Below are 15474 nucleotides of genomic sequence, written 5' to 3'. Positions count from 1 at the left end.
AAATTGGAGTTTGAACCCAGGCAATCAGGCTCTATAAGCAGTGATCTTAATCACTATAATATGGGTAGTATTAAAAATCATAATTATGATAATGATTGTGGGTAAACTGTGTCAAGCACTGTTATTGGTGAGGATGAGACCTAGGCATCCAAATGACCCTGGGGACAGGACCCAGCAGGCTTGCCCAATAAATCAGTTAATTCAAGGAGTAACACTCCTCATGATTTTGGGGAGACGGATGGAGATAGGGGGTTGTGATAAAGAGTTGGTTAGAGTGGCCCAAGGAAAATTATCTTCTGCAGCTGTGTTATGCAGCTCTGATTCATGATTTTCAAAGCCAGAACTTTTCCAACACTGAGTCTGACACAAGTCTACAGCATTTGCATATGGTTTCTTTTGTGTCCCCCACCACTCCCCACCATTAATTCTCCCCTGTTGTTTTGTGCTTTGAACGGTCAGCTCAAGGTCACCGAGAACAGCCCAGAGCTAGGTGCTTACGTTCCAAGGTCTTTTAAAAGCCGCTTTTTTGATTCCCCTCATCCTTGTCTATTTGAGTCTAATCTAAATAAGGGATCCTGACTGCAGTTACGTGGTGCAGCTGTGAAAATGAACCATCAGCCCTCAAATCAACTTGGGCACACCCGCTCTCCTTCCAGGTGAACCCTCCCAACAGAGCTCTCTGCAGTTATACCAACACCCAGTGCCATCGATGGGCCTGAAAAATATCGTCTGTCATGGGCAATGTCCACAAATTGAAAAACAGTATACACAAGTTCTAATGCTATTTATTTTGCGATGGCAAATCAATCCACTTTCCCAGCATCCTGCAACTTTATTGAATTCGGCATCCCGCTGCAGGATACGCCCTCGAACCCTCGTAATTACATGTTTGGCTGTTTGCAATCGTGACTGGCTCTGCAATCCTCATATGAACGGGCCTCTTTCCAGAAGGCTGCGGTGCCAACAGTGGTTTGCTGTCCTCGTGAGCGCTCACTATATGCTGGGCCCTGCGCAAGTCCCCGGGGAGCGGCAGGGTCTCCTTCCCTCCGAGGCGCGCAGCCATTGTGGGGTGGACGCTCTCCTGGCCGCGTGCTGACACGCCCTCTCCGCGCCTCAACGCGCGGCCGGGAAGCAAGGAGCGCCCAGTGCATGCTCCGGGGAGGAGGAGGTTCCGCGGGGGCGGGATCCTTGCCGCACCGCCCGCAGGCTGCTCTCGGCCGCCGGCGCCCCGTGCCTCCCGGGCACGCACTCCCCGCCCCGTCCGCGTGCACCGTTCTCCTTGCCGCGAGCGCGCGCCCTCCCCGCGCCCCCGCGGCTCACGCTCCGCTACGAGCGCGCGTGCGCCCCTCCGAACATCCCCGGGAGCCGAGCCAGAGCGAGCGCCGGGCCCGGGCGCGCTGGAGTGAAAAGGAGGCGGCGGCCGCAGGTGCGAGCGACAGATTCGGGCACCGCGAGCAGACACGCTCTGCTGTCGGCGAATTTTTTTAATTTCCAAAAAAAATTACTGATTTAGAAAATCCTACATTTTTAAATGGCGCTGGCCCTGGGTCAGCGGGCGGTTTTCTCTGCTTCAAGATGGGCTTTGCCTTTTCCGTCGTGAGCACCAGCGGTGGCTTGATTGTCAGTTTTCTCCGGGTATTTTTAAGGCCAGAAGTCGAGCGCTGCATGTAGGCGAATCACCCTGCAGAGCAGTGAGGCTTTTAAAATAATAATTATTATTTTGGGTAGAGAAGAGTCAGTCTTGTAATTTTGTCTTCTTGGTGGAAGAGGCTGCGAGCCTCTAGGAGGTGGGTCGCCCGGGGTTGAATTTCCTCCCGGGGTGAGTGAGCCCGGTCCCGTTCACAGCCCAGGCGGCCCCCAGTGTGTGTCCGCTCCTTGCCGACGCTGGGAAAATGGAGGCTGTGATTGAGAAGGAATGCAGCGCGCTTGGAGGCCTCTTCCAGACCATCATCAGCGACATGAAGGTAGGACGCTGGGGGTGCGGCTACGGCGGTGGCCGCCGCGCACTGACCTCGCCGCGGTGCTTCTCCTCTGCCCCGGGCCAACCTCCCGGCCCTTGCCTGCGCGGTGGGCGCCAGCCACCTGCGGGAGCGCTTCGGGCCAGGTGTCACCTGCTCACCTAGGGTACCGCTCCGAGCTTTGCAGGGTCACCTGGACGGGCGGTTTATCTGGGAGTGTCCGATGCCCCCTGCCCTCTCCCCAACTCATTGTCCCAGGGGGGGGGTGGCACCGTTTCGTTTCACTGGGGGCTCAGGGCCCCGGCTCCAAGTTTTCCATTGTCTGTCGTTGAACGGAGTGTCTGCGACCTGTGGAGGCTGGATGCCTGGGCGGACACCTGATTCCCCCGGGTATAGGGTGGGTGCGTCTGGCCTGACGGTGGGGAGGGATTTGGGGACTCTGCCGTGCGGCAGGAAGGATCACCCCCGCCCCGGCTTGGGAGACTGGGAGAGGCCTCCCTCTCTCTCTCCTGGACTTTCAGGTCCACCTGGGGGAGGGGATCTGAGCAAATTAGGTATTAATTAGGCTGTTCCAAAGCTGGAAAGGGTGTGCATGCCTTCCCTCAGTCCTCCCCGGGGGGCACGAAGCAGAAGTTCCCAGAGCAGCCTTGCAGAGGCCTCTCCTTCCCCTGTCTGAGCCTCAGCCTGAAGGCAAGATTGGGGTCCCCTCAGCTACTGTATCCCCAACCTACCCACCCAACACACACACACTCCAGGTTTTCTCTGGGAAGGACTGTGGAGATTGTGTTGAGGGTGTGCGCGCGGGGGCGTGTGGGGGGGGGGTGGGAAGGGGAAGGGGGTGGGGAACAACACCCTGGCTTTTCCCGGTAAAGGGTGGGCCTGGGGATAACCTGATCCTTGGATGTGGATTTTTCTGGTGCATAGAAGTAGACCAGGGTTCTGTGTTGTTCATCCAAAGGAACTATAACCAGCCGCGCGAGCTGGCTGGAGGTGGGAGTTGGGGGTGGTGGGGGCGGGGGGGTGGTTTCATGTGTATTTAGGGAGCTTCTCTTTGGCTCCAGCCCAGCTCCAGTTTGCTTCAGCAGATCCGGGGAGGTGGTGTTTAATTAAAAGCTCAGCTTCCAAAACGAGTGGGCAGGTCTGGAAAGCTGTGCAGCCAGTGGGTGTGGACAGCCCCTCTTCAGCCGCTGCCTGGGCGCCTGAAGGAGCTTTTGTCTGAAGTGTAGGGTCTGGAAAGGGTTCGGCCGCGGAGATGGACTTTGGGAAGGAATGCTCAGCTGTCACGGGCTGCTTGCCCCTTTTTAGAACCAACTGCCACCTCCCCAGGGTGAATTTTCCAAGGTGCCTCCGTCCGGTTTTGTCCATTTTGAAATCCTCCTACAGACCCTGTGCCTTTTGTCAGAAATTGACATTCGTGTAGCATTATTTTCAGGGCAGACCCTGATTGCCCAGGAATGCCTCTAATCCAGCCACTTGGAATTAGATGGATTATTCCCTGCTCAAAGACAGCCCCTCTCATTCCTTTGCCCCCAATCCACATTGAATTACTGAAGTGCTCTTTTGAGACAAAGATTGGTGTCCCCTCTTTGGCCTTTGGGTGTTTGTTGTTAAATCTGACATGCTTCATAATCAAATAAGATTTGGTTTGAGGCATATGTGTATTCTGATCATCAGGGAAAGGATTTGAAATGGATTGGTAAAGCTGTTTGTGTTTTGGGGAGGACAGAAATGGATGTTTCCAGTCCCTCAGAAGTAACAGGGACCCAGTGAACTAGTTCTGTCCACTGCAGTCCCAGTGTTCACATCTAGAGTTTTTGTTCCTTAATTTAACATCCAGGCTGGGTTCTTCCTATTTATGGGTTCGAAGCCAAATCTCTTCAGAAGGTAACCTGCCACATGGTGGTCCCCTCCTGCTTTCCACCTGCAGTCCTTTGGCTGCCCTGCAGCACTCGGTGGCCTGGGGTTTTGTGGGTGCTAAGGTGGCATGCTTTCACCCCCAAAAGACTTACTTAGTGCCCTGTCAATGCTGGATCTATAGTTTGTGGTTCCCTGAGTTCTTTCTCTGAGTTCAATTTGGTAGGGTTTGTTCATCCTGTGGAAAGGCATTTATATTAAAGGTTGATGATTTTGTTTTAGTAGCCGAAGATTTTAAAAGCAAGGCAGAGGGCAAGACTACAACAGGCCTTGGGGTCTTTTTGTGGTTCGAACTTAAGACTTCTGGAGAGGAGAGAGGGAAAGAGGTTGTGTGTGTCTGATTTCCAAGATGATGTATGCATAAGACGGTCGCTGAATATTTTCTTAGAATTTTCTTCTTAAAAGAGTTCTTCGTGGGTTAGATGGCAGTGACATTTTAAGAAGGTATTTCAAAATTCGGCCATGTAGGATAAGCAGTATATAGTACGCATATGCATGAAGTTGCCAGCAATAAAAGTCAGTTTTTACTCTCTGAAATTAGCTGACTTTCTAAGGACCTGTTTATTCTCTTTTCTGTTGTCTTTGAACTCCCATGATGGGTTTATGGTGCCTTTAGTCTCCTTTCTGTTTGTTTTGAAGGACAAGTGTAAAAGTTGGAAACCCATTTGGAATGCCATCTTGAGAACATTTTTAGATTATTTTCTCAGAAGTTGTTGGAGTGGGGTGAGGAAAGGTTAAGGAAAACTTTTTTGGGTGAGCATTTGATTCTCCAAAATGCACAGCAGCACAGGAAGGGAGTCAATTTCCTCTTTGGAGGGAAAAAAAAAGAAAACAACAGAAAATGGAGTAATTCCAAGGCTAGCACCATCCATCTTCTAAAATTAGAGAACCTGGAGACATTGAGAAGTTTGAGAGGATTCTTTCCGCTTTCTTCTAGTGATCCTTCATCCAGCTAAGTCCCCGGCTGTCAGGGTGTGCGTTTTGTCCTTTTCAGGGGGAAGGGTGCGGAAGAAACCCTCACTTTTCTTCTACTGGAGTCCAACAGCAGCTGCTCAATAGCTTATTGATTCCTTGAGGGGAGGAAACCTTGTGTTTTTCCCCTTTCTTCCACCTTACTGTGGTGGTGGTCACTAATGAATGGTGGTGTGCAAAATCGCTTAGCGGCTGCCTTTCTGCCCATCCACATAAATCAAGTCGTCTGGTGTGAGCTGGCCCCAAAGGAGAGGAGAGATGAGATTCATGAGGCTGGAGGCACAGTCCCATGGCCAGTTTGTCTAGGGAAACAGTAATAAGCTTGGAAGTTACTGTGTGGAAGGCCAGTTGACTGACTTCTGATGTTCAGGCAGTGTTGACCACATTGTGGCGGTTCTGGAATCTTCTTGGAGTTTCTATCCAAGTTCTGGGAAAGATGGGCTACATACTGCAGATTTGTGCCATCCCTTTTTTTAATAATTGAGAGACGATTGACTTAACTATCAATTTCAGGTGTTCCACAATGATTTGATGTTTATTTTTTTAAGTCATTATTTAAGTAATTGAACCAGCATAGAATTTAGGGATGTTTGGGGAGTTTTAAGAACAGGAAACTCTGGCCACACTTGAGGGCAGAGCTCACTCAGTGGATGTCTTTTTTTTTAATAATTAGTTTTAAAAAAAAGTTGGATGTGAAAATCAGGTATTTTCCTCAGCCTTGTTACTCAAAAATCAGCATGTCAGGAGCTGAATTGGGCTCCATGCAGACAGAACTTTGGATTAGGTTGAGAGTGTGTCCAGGGTTATATAATGTGACTTGAGGGGCGGGGGTGAGAAACACCTAACCACACCTTGAATTCTCCACCCCACATCTCACTTTAGACAGGGGTGTCCTGTTACTGGCACCTGTGCTGGCCAGAATATAGGGGCCTTGTTCGTTTTCTCTCCACTGCCCCCCACCTCTGTTGCCACTAGTACTCTCTCTTAAGTTGTGCCTAAAATTAGAATGGCTGAAGGGACTTCTTGAATTTCATGGAAATCTTTTTGTGGTTCGAAGGCACGTCATATTTTCCCTCACTTATCATAAGATCAAGAATATGGGTAGTGGGTCCAGCGCTGGATAATGATTTCAGGGTTGGCTTTTTTCCCCTGCTGCTTTGGCTCTGGAGTTCCTATCGGACAAAGGGTTATTTCCTTGGTGTTTATCGAGAGCCTGCTATGTGGGCCTTGCTGGGCTGCGAGGAGCCAGACATCCACAGGGTCGGCCCTCAGAGCGCTGATTGTTCTGAGGCCATAAGGAGGTAGCAGTAAATGCCCTGTGGTGGCCCCAGAAGAAGGGCTGTTGTCCTGCCTGGGAAAGGGCATCAGTCGTTGCAGGACTTCTTTGACTCTTCAAAAGAATGTTTTCTCTTGGAAGATAGTGAAAAGGCAGCCAAGGCCTCTGCCAGTGGTCAGGTGCTCCGAGGGAGGCAGGCCCCTCTGTAAATGGTTACTCACAAAGGCCGCACAAGCAGAGCCCTTGTGAAGTACAAACAGGGCCCCACGTTAGCTTTTCTCTTAGCAAATGGCTGTGTTTGCCCAACGATTACAGCTTCCTCAGTTTGGGCCTGTGGGAGGAGGAGGTGAAGATGTCACCAGGTCGGCAGCGGGGAACTGCCCGGAATGAGTGTTCAGCAATTTGGGGCCTCTTCTATGGAGATCAGTCTTTTTGGGGTTGTTTTGCTTAGGTACCAATCTTGTCTAGGTTTGACAAAGGCAAAAATGAATCGTTTTTTTGGTCTTGGCATAAGTGTTTCTGTGGGAAATCACTTACACATCATATTTAACCAAATTGTTTGGAACTTGATTCTGTGAACCTTTGTTTTGAAATTCTGCAGTTAGTAATGTCCCAAAGGGAGGGAGAAGGTCACGGTTTGCTGAGGGGGATGAGCTGAGTTTGAATTTTGCCTGGCTCAACTATCACTCAAGTCTTAGGTATGAAAGTAGCATGTACTTGTAATTCTGTAGTATTAATTGAGCATTAGCAACATTGCAAATAGTGAGCTTGATGCTATTTTAGCAAGCAAAGATGCAGAATTCCCAGTTAAATCTGAATGTCAGAGCAACGGTGGACAGTTTTTTGGTGTGAGTATGTCCCATGCATACTCTGACTTCTCAGCTGCTGACCTCTTGGCCTTTGAAGTCTTCTTTTCCATCTTGAGGGTAGGAAATAGTAAAAAGCTAAAATGGCATCTACCAATTTGGCTAGCTCCTTCAAGCTTAAAATGCTTGGAGGGTGAAAAGGTTGAAACTATTGATCTGTTAGATGCTTTATCTAGAATTTTCATCTAGGCTTTTTCCATCTTCCCAGGGATGGGTCAGAGCTGGCAAAAGTCCTTCTGTAGTCAAGACCATTGAGATGTTCAAATCGGGTATGGAAAAAATGAGATCAGTTCGAGTTTGCCATTACTTCTCGGAACTGCCTTCAGGACACTTTCCCCTAAACCCACACCTCTACAAAACAAATACCTCTCCCTGAACCAAAAAAGAGCCAAAGGACAGATTTAGCCATCTAGGACATCAGACAAGTATCTGGGGCTCCTTAAAGGGAACTGACTGATGCCTTAAGCAGGTTAACTCAGGTTTGCAGATCGTACTGCTGATATGGCCTTATTAAAATGGCAAACCAGAGAGACAAACGGGGTGAATGAATTGGTGCAGCATTGAGGAAGCGTTTTGTATTTGATGGCTGAGATTGTCCCTTGAATTGGAGAGTGTGGAAGGTTTCATCTGCGAATATGCTACGTGTGTGCACACACACAACCCCCAAAAGCAAACCTAAAACCCACTCATCATAGATTCCAGAGCAGCCCATCCATTGTCAGCGTTTCTCACCTCTTAGCCCAGGGATGGCCTTAGCACAGGGCTGTGTTGTCTCTGCTCCTTCTGAATTGAAGATGCTTTGGTGTGTCACCTGGTACATAGTAGGTGTTCATTGCGTGTGGTGTACAGGGGGCAGGAGGGGACTTGGTGAGAACCTGCTCTGTGCCGGGCATTGTGCTGAGTGCTTGGTGTGCGTGGTTTCATGTCATCCTCACATCAACCCCTTCACAGATGAGAAAACTGAGGCTTGGAGGGAGTCAATAGCTTGTCTCTAAGGCCAGAGCGAGGAAGACTGGCATTCAGAACTCGGCCAATTGATCTAGCGCCGGAGCTCTTTAGACAGGGAGCTGTGTATTTATTCCTAGAAGACGGCATTTTTTCACTTGCCTGAGTCTTAGAGGAGGCTCAGCAAAGGAATCCGGGGCTCATGTTGGTGCCTGTAGCCCAGAGCCAGCCTGGAGGCGTGAGCTTGAGCTGAGCTGCGCTGAGGACTGCTGTGGGATGGGCAGCTTCCGTCTTGCTGTCACTTTCGTAGAAGTCGTTTAATTTATGCTGTATCATCACATCATGGCTTCTTCCCCTCCTCCTCCCACTCAACCAATCTTTAACACACAGCCTGGCATTCTCCTTCCTCTCTTTCTCCTGGGTGTGCAGAAGAGAAAGAAGCCTTTGGACCAGGCCTCTCTGGTCACCCTTGGCCTTGTCTCATCCTCATGTCTAAGTCCGGGGAGCCTATGGGTCCCTCAGGCTGGGCAACTGCCATCCCGACAGCACCACCCCTAATTATGTGAATCAAGTTCACCCGAAGTTCAGTGACTCCTCAAAGAGAACTCCCTACCTTGAACTCATTTTTGTGTCCAGCTCTGGAACTCTCTTGGAAAAGAGCTTTCTGTGTTTAATTATGTCTCCGTAGCCCTCCAGTTTGGGTTGAGTCAGTAGAGCCATTACAAGTGTGTTTGGAGAAGCTGATGGTATCGCCAGAAAAACTCCTTCCTGTGCTGATACTTGGCCATGCTTTCCGAGTGGTTTTTCTTTACCTGTCTAGTTTAAGTGGGTGAAAAAGGAAAACAGTTGAGTGCCTTTTGAGCTCTGTGTCTTTTTATTTGCATTCTTTCCCTTGAAGAATGTGGACAGCAGTAAAAGTATTAGCTTGCTGAGCATTGGGGGTCTCCTGAGTCCTGGAGTGGGGACAGCAGGTTTTGCCTGGGACTCCCTTCCCTGTCACCTCCCACATGACAGGGGACTCCAGGGGACTCGGGGTGTGGGTCTGGCCAAAGGAGAAGGTTCTGGGCAGGTGTGCCCCCTTTTGGTGGAACAGGCATGGTCATAGGAACGATGTATTGATTCCCAGGGAGCTGTAAGACTGATGCAGCGACCCTGTTGCCCAGAGGTTCTGATTCAGTGCTTCTGGGGTAGATCTTGGGTTTTAGAGTTTTTAAAAGCACCCCCAGGAAACTCTAATATGTAGCCAAGTATGAGAACCACTGAGCTATACACAATTTCAGCACCCTCAAAAGTGTTTTCTCAACCTTACCTAAGTCTGAGTAAAAGCATCTTTAGATAGCTACACAACAGTGTGAGTATCTTTGAACCATACACTTGAAATGGTCAAGATGGTAAATTTAATGTTAGGCCATTGCTCCTAAATCCCTCCTGTAGAAATTCTGGGTTTACTGCTGACCTTGGAGTCAAAGAGATCTGGTTTTAAATCCTGTGGGCAAGTTCCTTAATCTCTGAGCCTCATTTTACCCAGCCTTTAGATTTCTGTGAGCATTCTGAGAGGAGAGAGTGCTCTTGAAGGGCTTCACACACTGTGTGGCATACACACACTCAAATTAGGTGCGCTTATTCTGTCTTGTAGATTTGGGACTGAAGTATCCCAAAGTCTTCAAATCAGTGTAGTAACGATCTCCTCCACATCTTAGGGGAAATACTACCCACCCTTTACCAAGTTGTATTTAGAGTTCACAGTGAAGTTGCAGGACATGGAGGAGTTCTTTTTTTTTTTTTTCTTTCCTTGCCAAGTAAATTACTCCTGAGTTCATTATAACCTCATCTGGCTCTACTGGGCTTATTTGTATTCTCTGTTTGCAAACCCACAGTGTATATGGGGAAGGCAGGACAGCGGGCCTGGCTGAGGTTCTCAGGTCATTTAATTGGATGCTTAAAGTCCTTGAGAGATGTTTACACCAGGGTAAGTGTAGCGGAATTGCTTTGCAAGGGCCATCCTTTCCTACATTGAGTCTCCCTTTATCTGGAGTGGCCACTAAGAAAAGTGGCCTTGTTTGCGTGTAGCCTGCCCCATAGCAACAGCTTCATATTGAGCTCCTGTCCTTTCCTAAGACTTGGCCATGTTTGGGTTCTGCCCACCTGCTGAATGTGGCCCACCTGCCTTGGCCTTCAAGGACCCTTATGACTTGGCCTAGTGCTCCAACCTGGATTCCCCAGCTTCTTTGAAGACATCCTGTGTTCCTTATTCTTGCTGCTTGTCCTGCTTGGAGGATCCTCTCTGCCATTGTTGCCTCTTGAAATCTTATTTTTCACAAAGTTACCTCACATCTGGTTCCCCTCTTTCCACCAAGCCAGCTGCCTTTAGGCATATTTCACACTCTGTGTCCATTCTACTTAGTATTTATTATATTCTACCTTAAGTGGTTACACTTGGGCTTTAAAATATAAATGGGAGGAAGAATACTTCCCTTTTAAGTCATTGAGGATTAAATGAGAAAGTACATGTAAAGGTCTTAGCATGAAATAAATGCCAAATAAAATGCTGTGTATCTGAGCTCCCCTGGTAATTTCTAGCAGAGTACCCTGCTGAGAGTAGCATTTAGATGTTTCAGAAAATCTAAGAAACCTATTCTTTCATAATGCAGTGGAAATGAGTGAAATGCATTCCGACTTTCAGCATATAAATAGAGCATGGTACACATACTCTCCAAAGAAGATGGAGTGCCTGCCATGTGCCAGGCCTTGCTGGGTGATGGAGACATACCCATGAACGAGACAGACTCATCCCTTGCCCTGAAGTTGTTTCATCTAGAAGAGAAACAGACAAATAATTAGAAATCACTCTTATCAGTGCCACGATAGCTGTTGCCCAAGGGCTTTTGAGGGGGTCTTAGGGTTGGGGTGCTCTGATTCTTATTTGGAGCCAGGACAGAGTCGAGGGGGTCTTTTGGTACAGGTGGCACCCAAGCTGGGCAGCTAACTCCTATTTAACAAGCATTTATACGGCAAAACCAGGCACTATTCTAATGCTATACAAATAGTCTCTTAATCCTCCCGACAAGCCAGTGAGTGAGGTAGTATTATAACTCCCTTTTTACAAAGGGGGAGACTAAGGTGCAGGGAGATTAAGCCAGTTGCCCATGTCATACAACTATTGAGAGGTACAGCTGGGACTGGAACCCCAGCAGTACAGCTCCAGAGTCTGTGCTCTCGTCCACCATGGTGGACTATCTCTTACTGTGGCATTTTAGGATTTTCTTTTTAAGATTCTGCAGTGGGTGTACTTCACTGATTTCTTTTGATTGTTCTGTCTATACCTTAAGGACTGAGTGTGAACCAGATAAAGCATAAAAATCTAGGCTCTTTGAGCTGTTTCAAGAAACTCAGGGGCCTGTCTGTTGAAGAGGAGTTTGACTCAGCCAACCACAGGAAATTATCAGACACTTGACTCACCTGGTGGGTGCTTCTAATTTGTTAGCAGAGGGAAGTCTATGTGGAGAGCAGGCAGGGGGTAAGACCTAAGGCTCTGACTCAGCTGTCCAAGGTGACAACCACAAGACACTTTGTTTTTTCTGGAGAAACCCCCTCTGTCAGGGTCCCCCAGTAAATGGCTCTGCACTCCACATGACTAATGCAAAACAGAAAGGAGGGGGAGTAGTAAGAGGCTGGAAATGCTTTGAGATTAGTTTCCAGGGAGACCTCAATTTCATATGGGAGGCCTGGCTTGCTTGAGCAGGTCTTGTCTCCTGCAGCTGAGCACCAGCCATTAAGGAAGTCTTTGAGTTTGGTTTAATGGTCACCCTTTGTTTTGAAGTGATTGTTTACTGAACCTTCAAAGCCAGCTCTCCAGCAGGATGTGATCTCGGCCTGGATAATTGGATGAGGCACCCCAATAGGAAGCAAGTAGAGGGGAGCAGAGCCAGGAGTATCTAGCTGGTGGCCAAGTCTTTGGCTTCTGAGCACTTGGAGGCTCCAGGCGCCGCAAGCTGGTGCTGGAGGGACTGAGACCGCCTTGCAGCCAGAAGTAGACCTGGAGAGGAGTCCCTTGGAACCTGGCCTCTTTGATGTTGTGCTGATCTTAATTAGGGGCACCCTAATTAAGTTGCTGAGGACAAAGCTTTTTACTAAAAAAAAAAAAAATGAGCAAATGTTTTCAGAGCATCTCACAAGGGATTCTTAAAGATTATGCAAGTAATACAAAGTTAATGGAAGGAAAACTAAGAAACCTGGGTGAAATAAAAAATAAGTCGCCCGTAACCCCTTGATTACACAATGGGTTGTGTACACACATTTTAGACAAAGGTTCATGTCATCTATGCTATACCAGAAGTTTCTTTTCACTTAGCATTTCACTCATGCTGCCTTTCTGTGCGTGTAATTATAAGCCAGGTCAGTTTTAATGGTTGTGTGGTGTTCCTTTGTTCTGTGCATCTATGGGTCATTCATTTAGTTGACAAATATTTGAGGATCTGTATGCCAGGCTCCGTTTTAAGTGCTTGGGATACAGCAGTAAATTAAATGGACACAAATCTCTGCCCTCCTGGAACTTACATTCTAATGGGGTGGGGCCAAACTGAGTAAGTCAGTCTCTTGTATATGAGAAGGTTCATGTGCAAAGGGGAAAAATCAGGGGCAGTACTGCTGTTTTTAAGTAGGGCATTTAGGGAAGGCCTCACAGAAAGGTGACATTTTAGCAACAGCTTATGAAGTGTGTGGATTTCAGAGGAAGATTGTTCCAGGCAAGGGAAGAGCATGTGCAAAGGCCCTGAGGTGGGGAGCTAGTTCCATAATGATTCGTGTTTAGGCTGTGTCCAGTTTTCACTAATTATAAGCAACACTGCAACGAATATATCCTTGTAGCTAGACCATGATTTACACTGATGGTTTCCCCTGATGGATTTATCCTGAGTGAAAGATACATACTTATGGCATTTGAATCCCACTGCCTTTCAGAAAGCATGTATCAGTTCACATGCCAGCATGTGAGCGCTCATCACCAGAGATTACTTCTAAAGGAGCTACACTTGAACATCAGTCCACAGTGTCAGAGGGACAGGGCATTGGTCTAGTGTGGTGATCCTCAAATCTTGCTGTATGTGATTTTACCAAGCAGAGATTGAGTGTCCCCTGGGAGTGTGTTAAATGCAGATGCCTCACCCCATCCCCAGAGATTTGCTTGTGTAGATCTGGGGTGGGGCTCAGGCATGTGTAATGTGAGCAGACATTTCCTGGTGGGTCTCTGCTAGGTGGTGCAGGGGCTATACCATGAATTGGTAGAAGTGGGGGTGGCTCTGGGACCACCCTGAGCCATCAGGCCCCTCCTCTGCAGATCATGAAGTGAGTAGGATCTCCCTGCTCCCCGCACCCCCGTTGTAGATTACTCCTGCAATGAATGTGTTCCAGGAGAACAGAAGGACTCCTGTACCTAAACGCAGCATGGTCTTCTATACTTCCTTTCCTTTGCTAATTCTGTTTTGTTTGTGGGGAGTGCTTCCTCTGTTCCTTCTTTCCTTTCTTATTGCCAGGAAAATTCTCATTTATCTTTTAGGACAGAGGTGAGGCATCATGCTCCTCTGGAAGCCTGCACCAACCCCACTTCCTAGTACTTTATGTTTGAAGTGTGGTTCCCTTCAAAGGCTTTGGGATTGGTGGCTTACACATTAGTGTTCTTGTTAGCCAGAGTCCAACACTGGGGCTCCTCATCTCCATGTGGCCTATGCCTGTGGGATGCCAGTGCATAGTAGGTGCTCATTAAATGTCTGAGGGTGGCCGGCATTGTATGTTAACTCTTTAAAACAGCAGTTGCCAGCTTTTATTGACTTCTAAGTGCTAGTCATCCTTCTAAGCACTTGTATTATTTCACTTAACTCTCCTCACCCTCCTCTGAGGTGGGAACTACCACGGCATCATTTACAGATGAAGACAGGTCAGCACTGGGTGACTAACTTAGCTTATGTGGTGGGTAGATCTGAAGTTGGGCAGTTCTGAGTCGAGAGCCATGCTCTTAACCACTAGACCACACTGGTCTTTTCAGACTCTGGAATATGGTAGCCTGTTGGGGTCCCCACTCCAGGCAAGAAGGACACTCAGTGGAAAGACACTAAGGATAGAGTAGTGACTATAGGAATGACAAGCTCAGTTATCTTCCTTTTTGGTGATGCCTGCCTGGGTGTCTCCTAGCAGCCCGGGGTGGGATTGGGGCGTCGTGGAGGAGGCACTGTTGGCGGAAGGTGGCAGAGCATGAAGTGTGCAGTGTGGTGAGGCCATTGCTCGCCAGGGTGGTCTGGCAGGTTGATCACACTGTCCCTGTCTGGGCGAGTTTACAATGTAAAAGTGAGTCCAGGATGAATGCAGGGGTGCTCATTTAGGAGAGCACAAGCCCAGGCCCACACATGGTCCCCGTTAGGGTCACGGGTGCGAGTGCTTCTGTTGAGGATGTTGGAGAGTGTACCCCTAAGGGGAACTGACTCCTAAAATGCAGAAGCAGTCTTGGAGTTGGGTGCAGGCAAGTCCGAGAGGGCACTTGCGGGAGAGAAGTAGGTGGGTGTGGGTGTGCAGATGTGAAGTAACGGTAACACTACTTCATTAACACTCTCATAGCGTATGCAGGGCACCAAGTATTTTGCTTAGGTTCATTATCTCATGTGGACATTTCTATTCAGGGATAAACAAATGGGACCGAAGCCTTGGACTCTATATAGTGGGACAAAGGCTAGAGGGGGTAGGTACATATTTACTTTTCAGGGGAGGCTTAAATGTACACAAACATTTCTTACTGGCACTTGGGTAAGAGCAGCCCGCCCCTGAGTTAGGTGTTGAGATACTGAGTTCCCAAGTTTCCAGTTGTGGAGAAGCAGTAAGTTTTAGATAAACACGTGGAACAATTAAATAAAAAAAAAAAAGGACAAATTTTGGAGTAGTTGATGAAATAAACTGGGTGTGAGGTCAGACTCTTCCCTGACCGGAGGCAAATTCCTTAACCCTTCTCTGCCCTGCTTTCCTGTGGAAAAAGGAAAGTGTTAAATGCCGGTTCTGCCAACTGCCCTCCTGGAGTTGTTGTCAAAGCCTGTTGTACTCCCTGAGGTACTATGCCAGTGTGGGAGGGTGTTCTTAATAGTGACTGGGAAATAGATTTGGACTCCTCGATCACTCTCTGAAACAATAAAGGAAATAGGGCAATAAAAATGGGGGGTGGCAGATGAATTTGGGGAATGAAAGAGGAGAGAGGAGGGATTTCATTTTCAAAACAATGTAGGACAGGATCAACACGCCAATTTTGTAAAAGTGAAAAACTAGAACGAGACATCTAGTTGCAGTTGTAGAACGTCCCAAGGAGGCCTGGAGTGACTTTGTCACATGATGGATGACGCTGTCCCTTTGACCCTTCTGCGATGTTGGAGATATTCTCTCTCTGCACTGTCCATTACTGTAGCCACTGGCCAGGTGTGGCTATTGAGCACTTAAGTGAGGAAATGAATTTTTAATTTCATATAATTGCAATTAATTTAAATCTGCATAAGTCCATGTAGCCAGAGGC

General features: G+C 48.1%; 1 protein-coding gene across 30 annotated transcripts in view; it reads left to right on the top strand.

The window, feature by feature from the left end:
* The first annotated feature begins 331 nt into the window (after positions 1 to 331).
* The window catches only part of LOC140847996 (uncharacterized), a 132969-nt gene continuing 117826 nt past the window's right edge, over positions 332 to 15474 (top strand). For 12 of the 30 annotated variants that reach the window (XR_012128411.1, XR_012128406.1, XR_012128404.1 and 9 more), the window contains exons 1-2: positions 456 to 1426; positions 1846 to 1964. Coding sequence is in view for 7 of the 30 variants with exons in the window: in XM_073230044.1 (XP_073086145.1) it covers positions 1150 to 1426; positions 1846 to 1964 (396 nt within the window). In the remaining 23 variants the exon portion in view is untranslated. Of the gene's footprint in view, positions 1427 to 1845; positions 1965 to 15474 lie in introns of all 30 variants that reach the window. The other 18 variants (XR_012128421.1, XR_012128423.1, XR_012128417.1 and 15 more) reach the window with 10 other exon arrangements.

Source organism: Manis javanica, chromosome 2, assembly GCF_040802235.1.
Source record: "Manis javanica isolate MJ-LG chromosome 2, MJ_LKY, whole genome shotgun sequence".
Taxonomy (NCBI): domain Eukaryota; kingdom Metazoa; phylum Chordata; class Mammalia; order Pholidota; family Manidae; genus Manis; species Manis javanica.
Note: the sequence above shows the minus strand (reverse complement) of the source record. Positions and strands in the feature narration are given on the sequence as shown.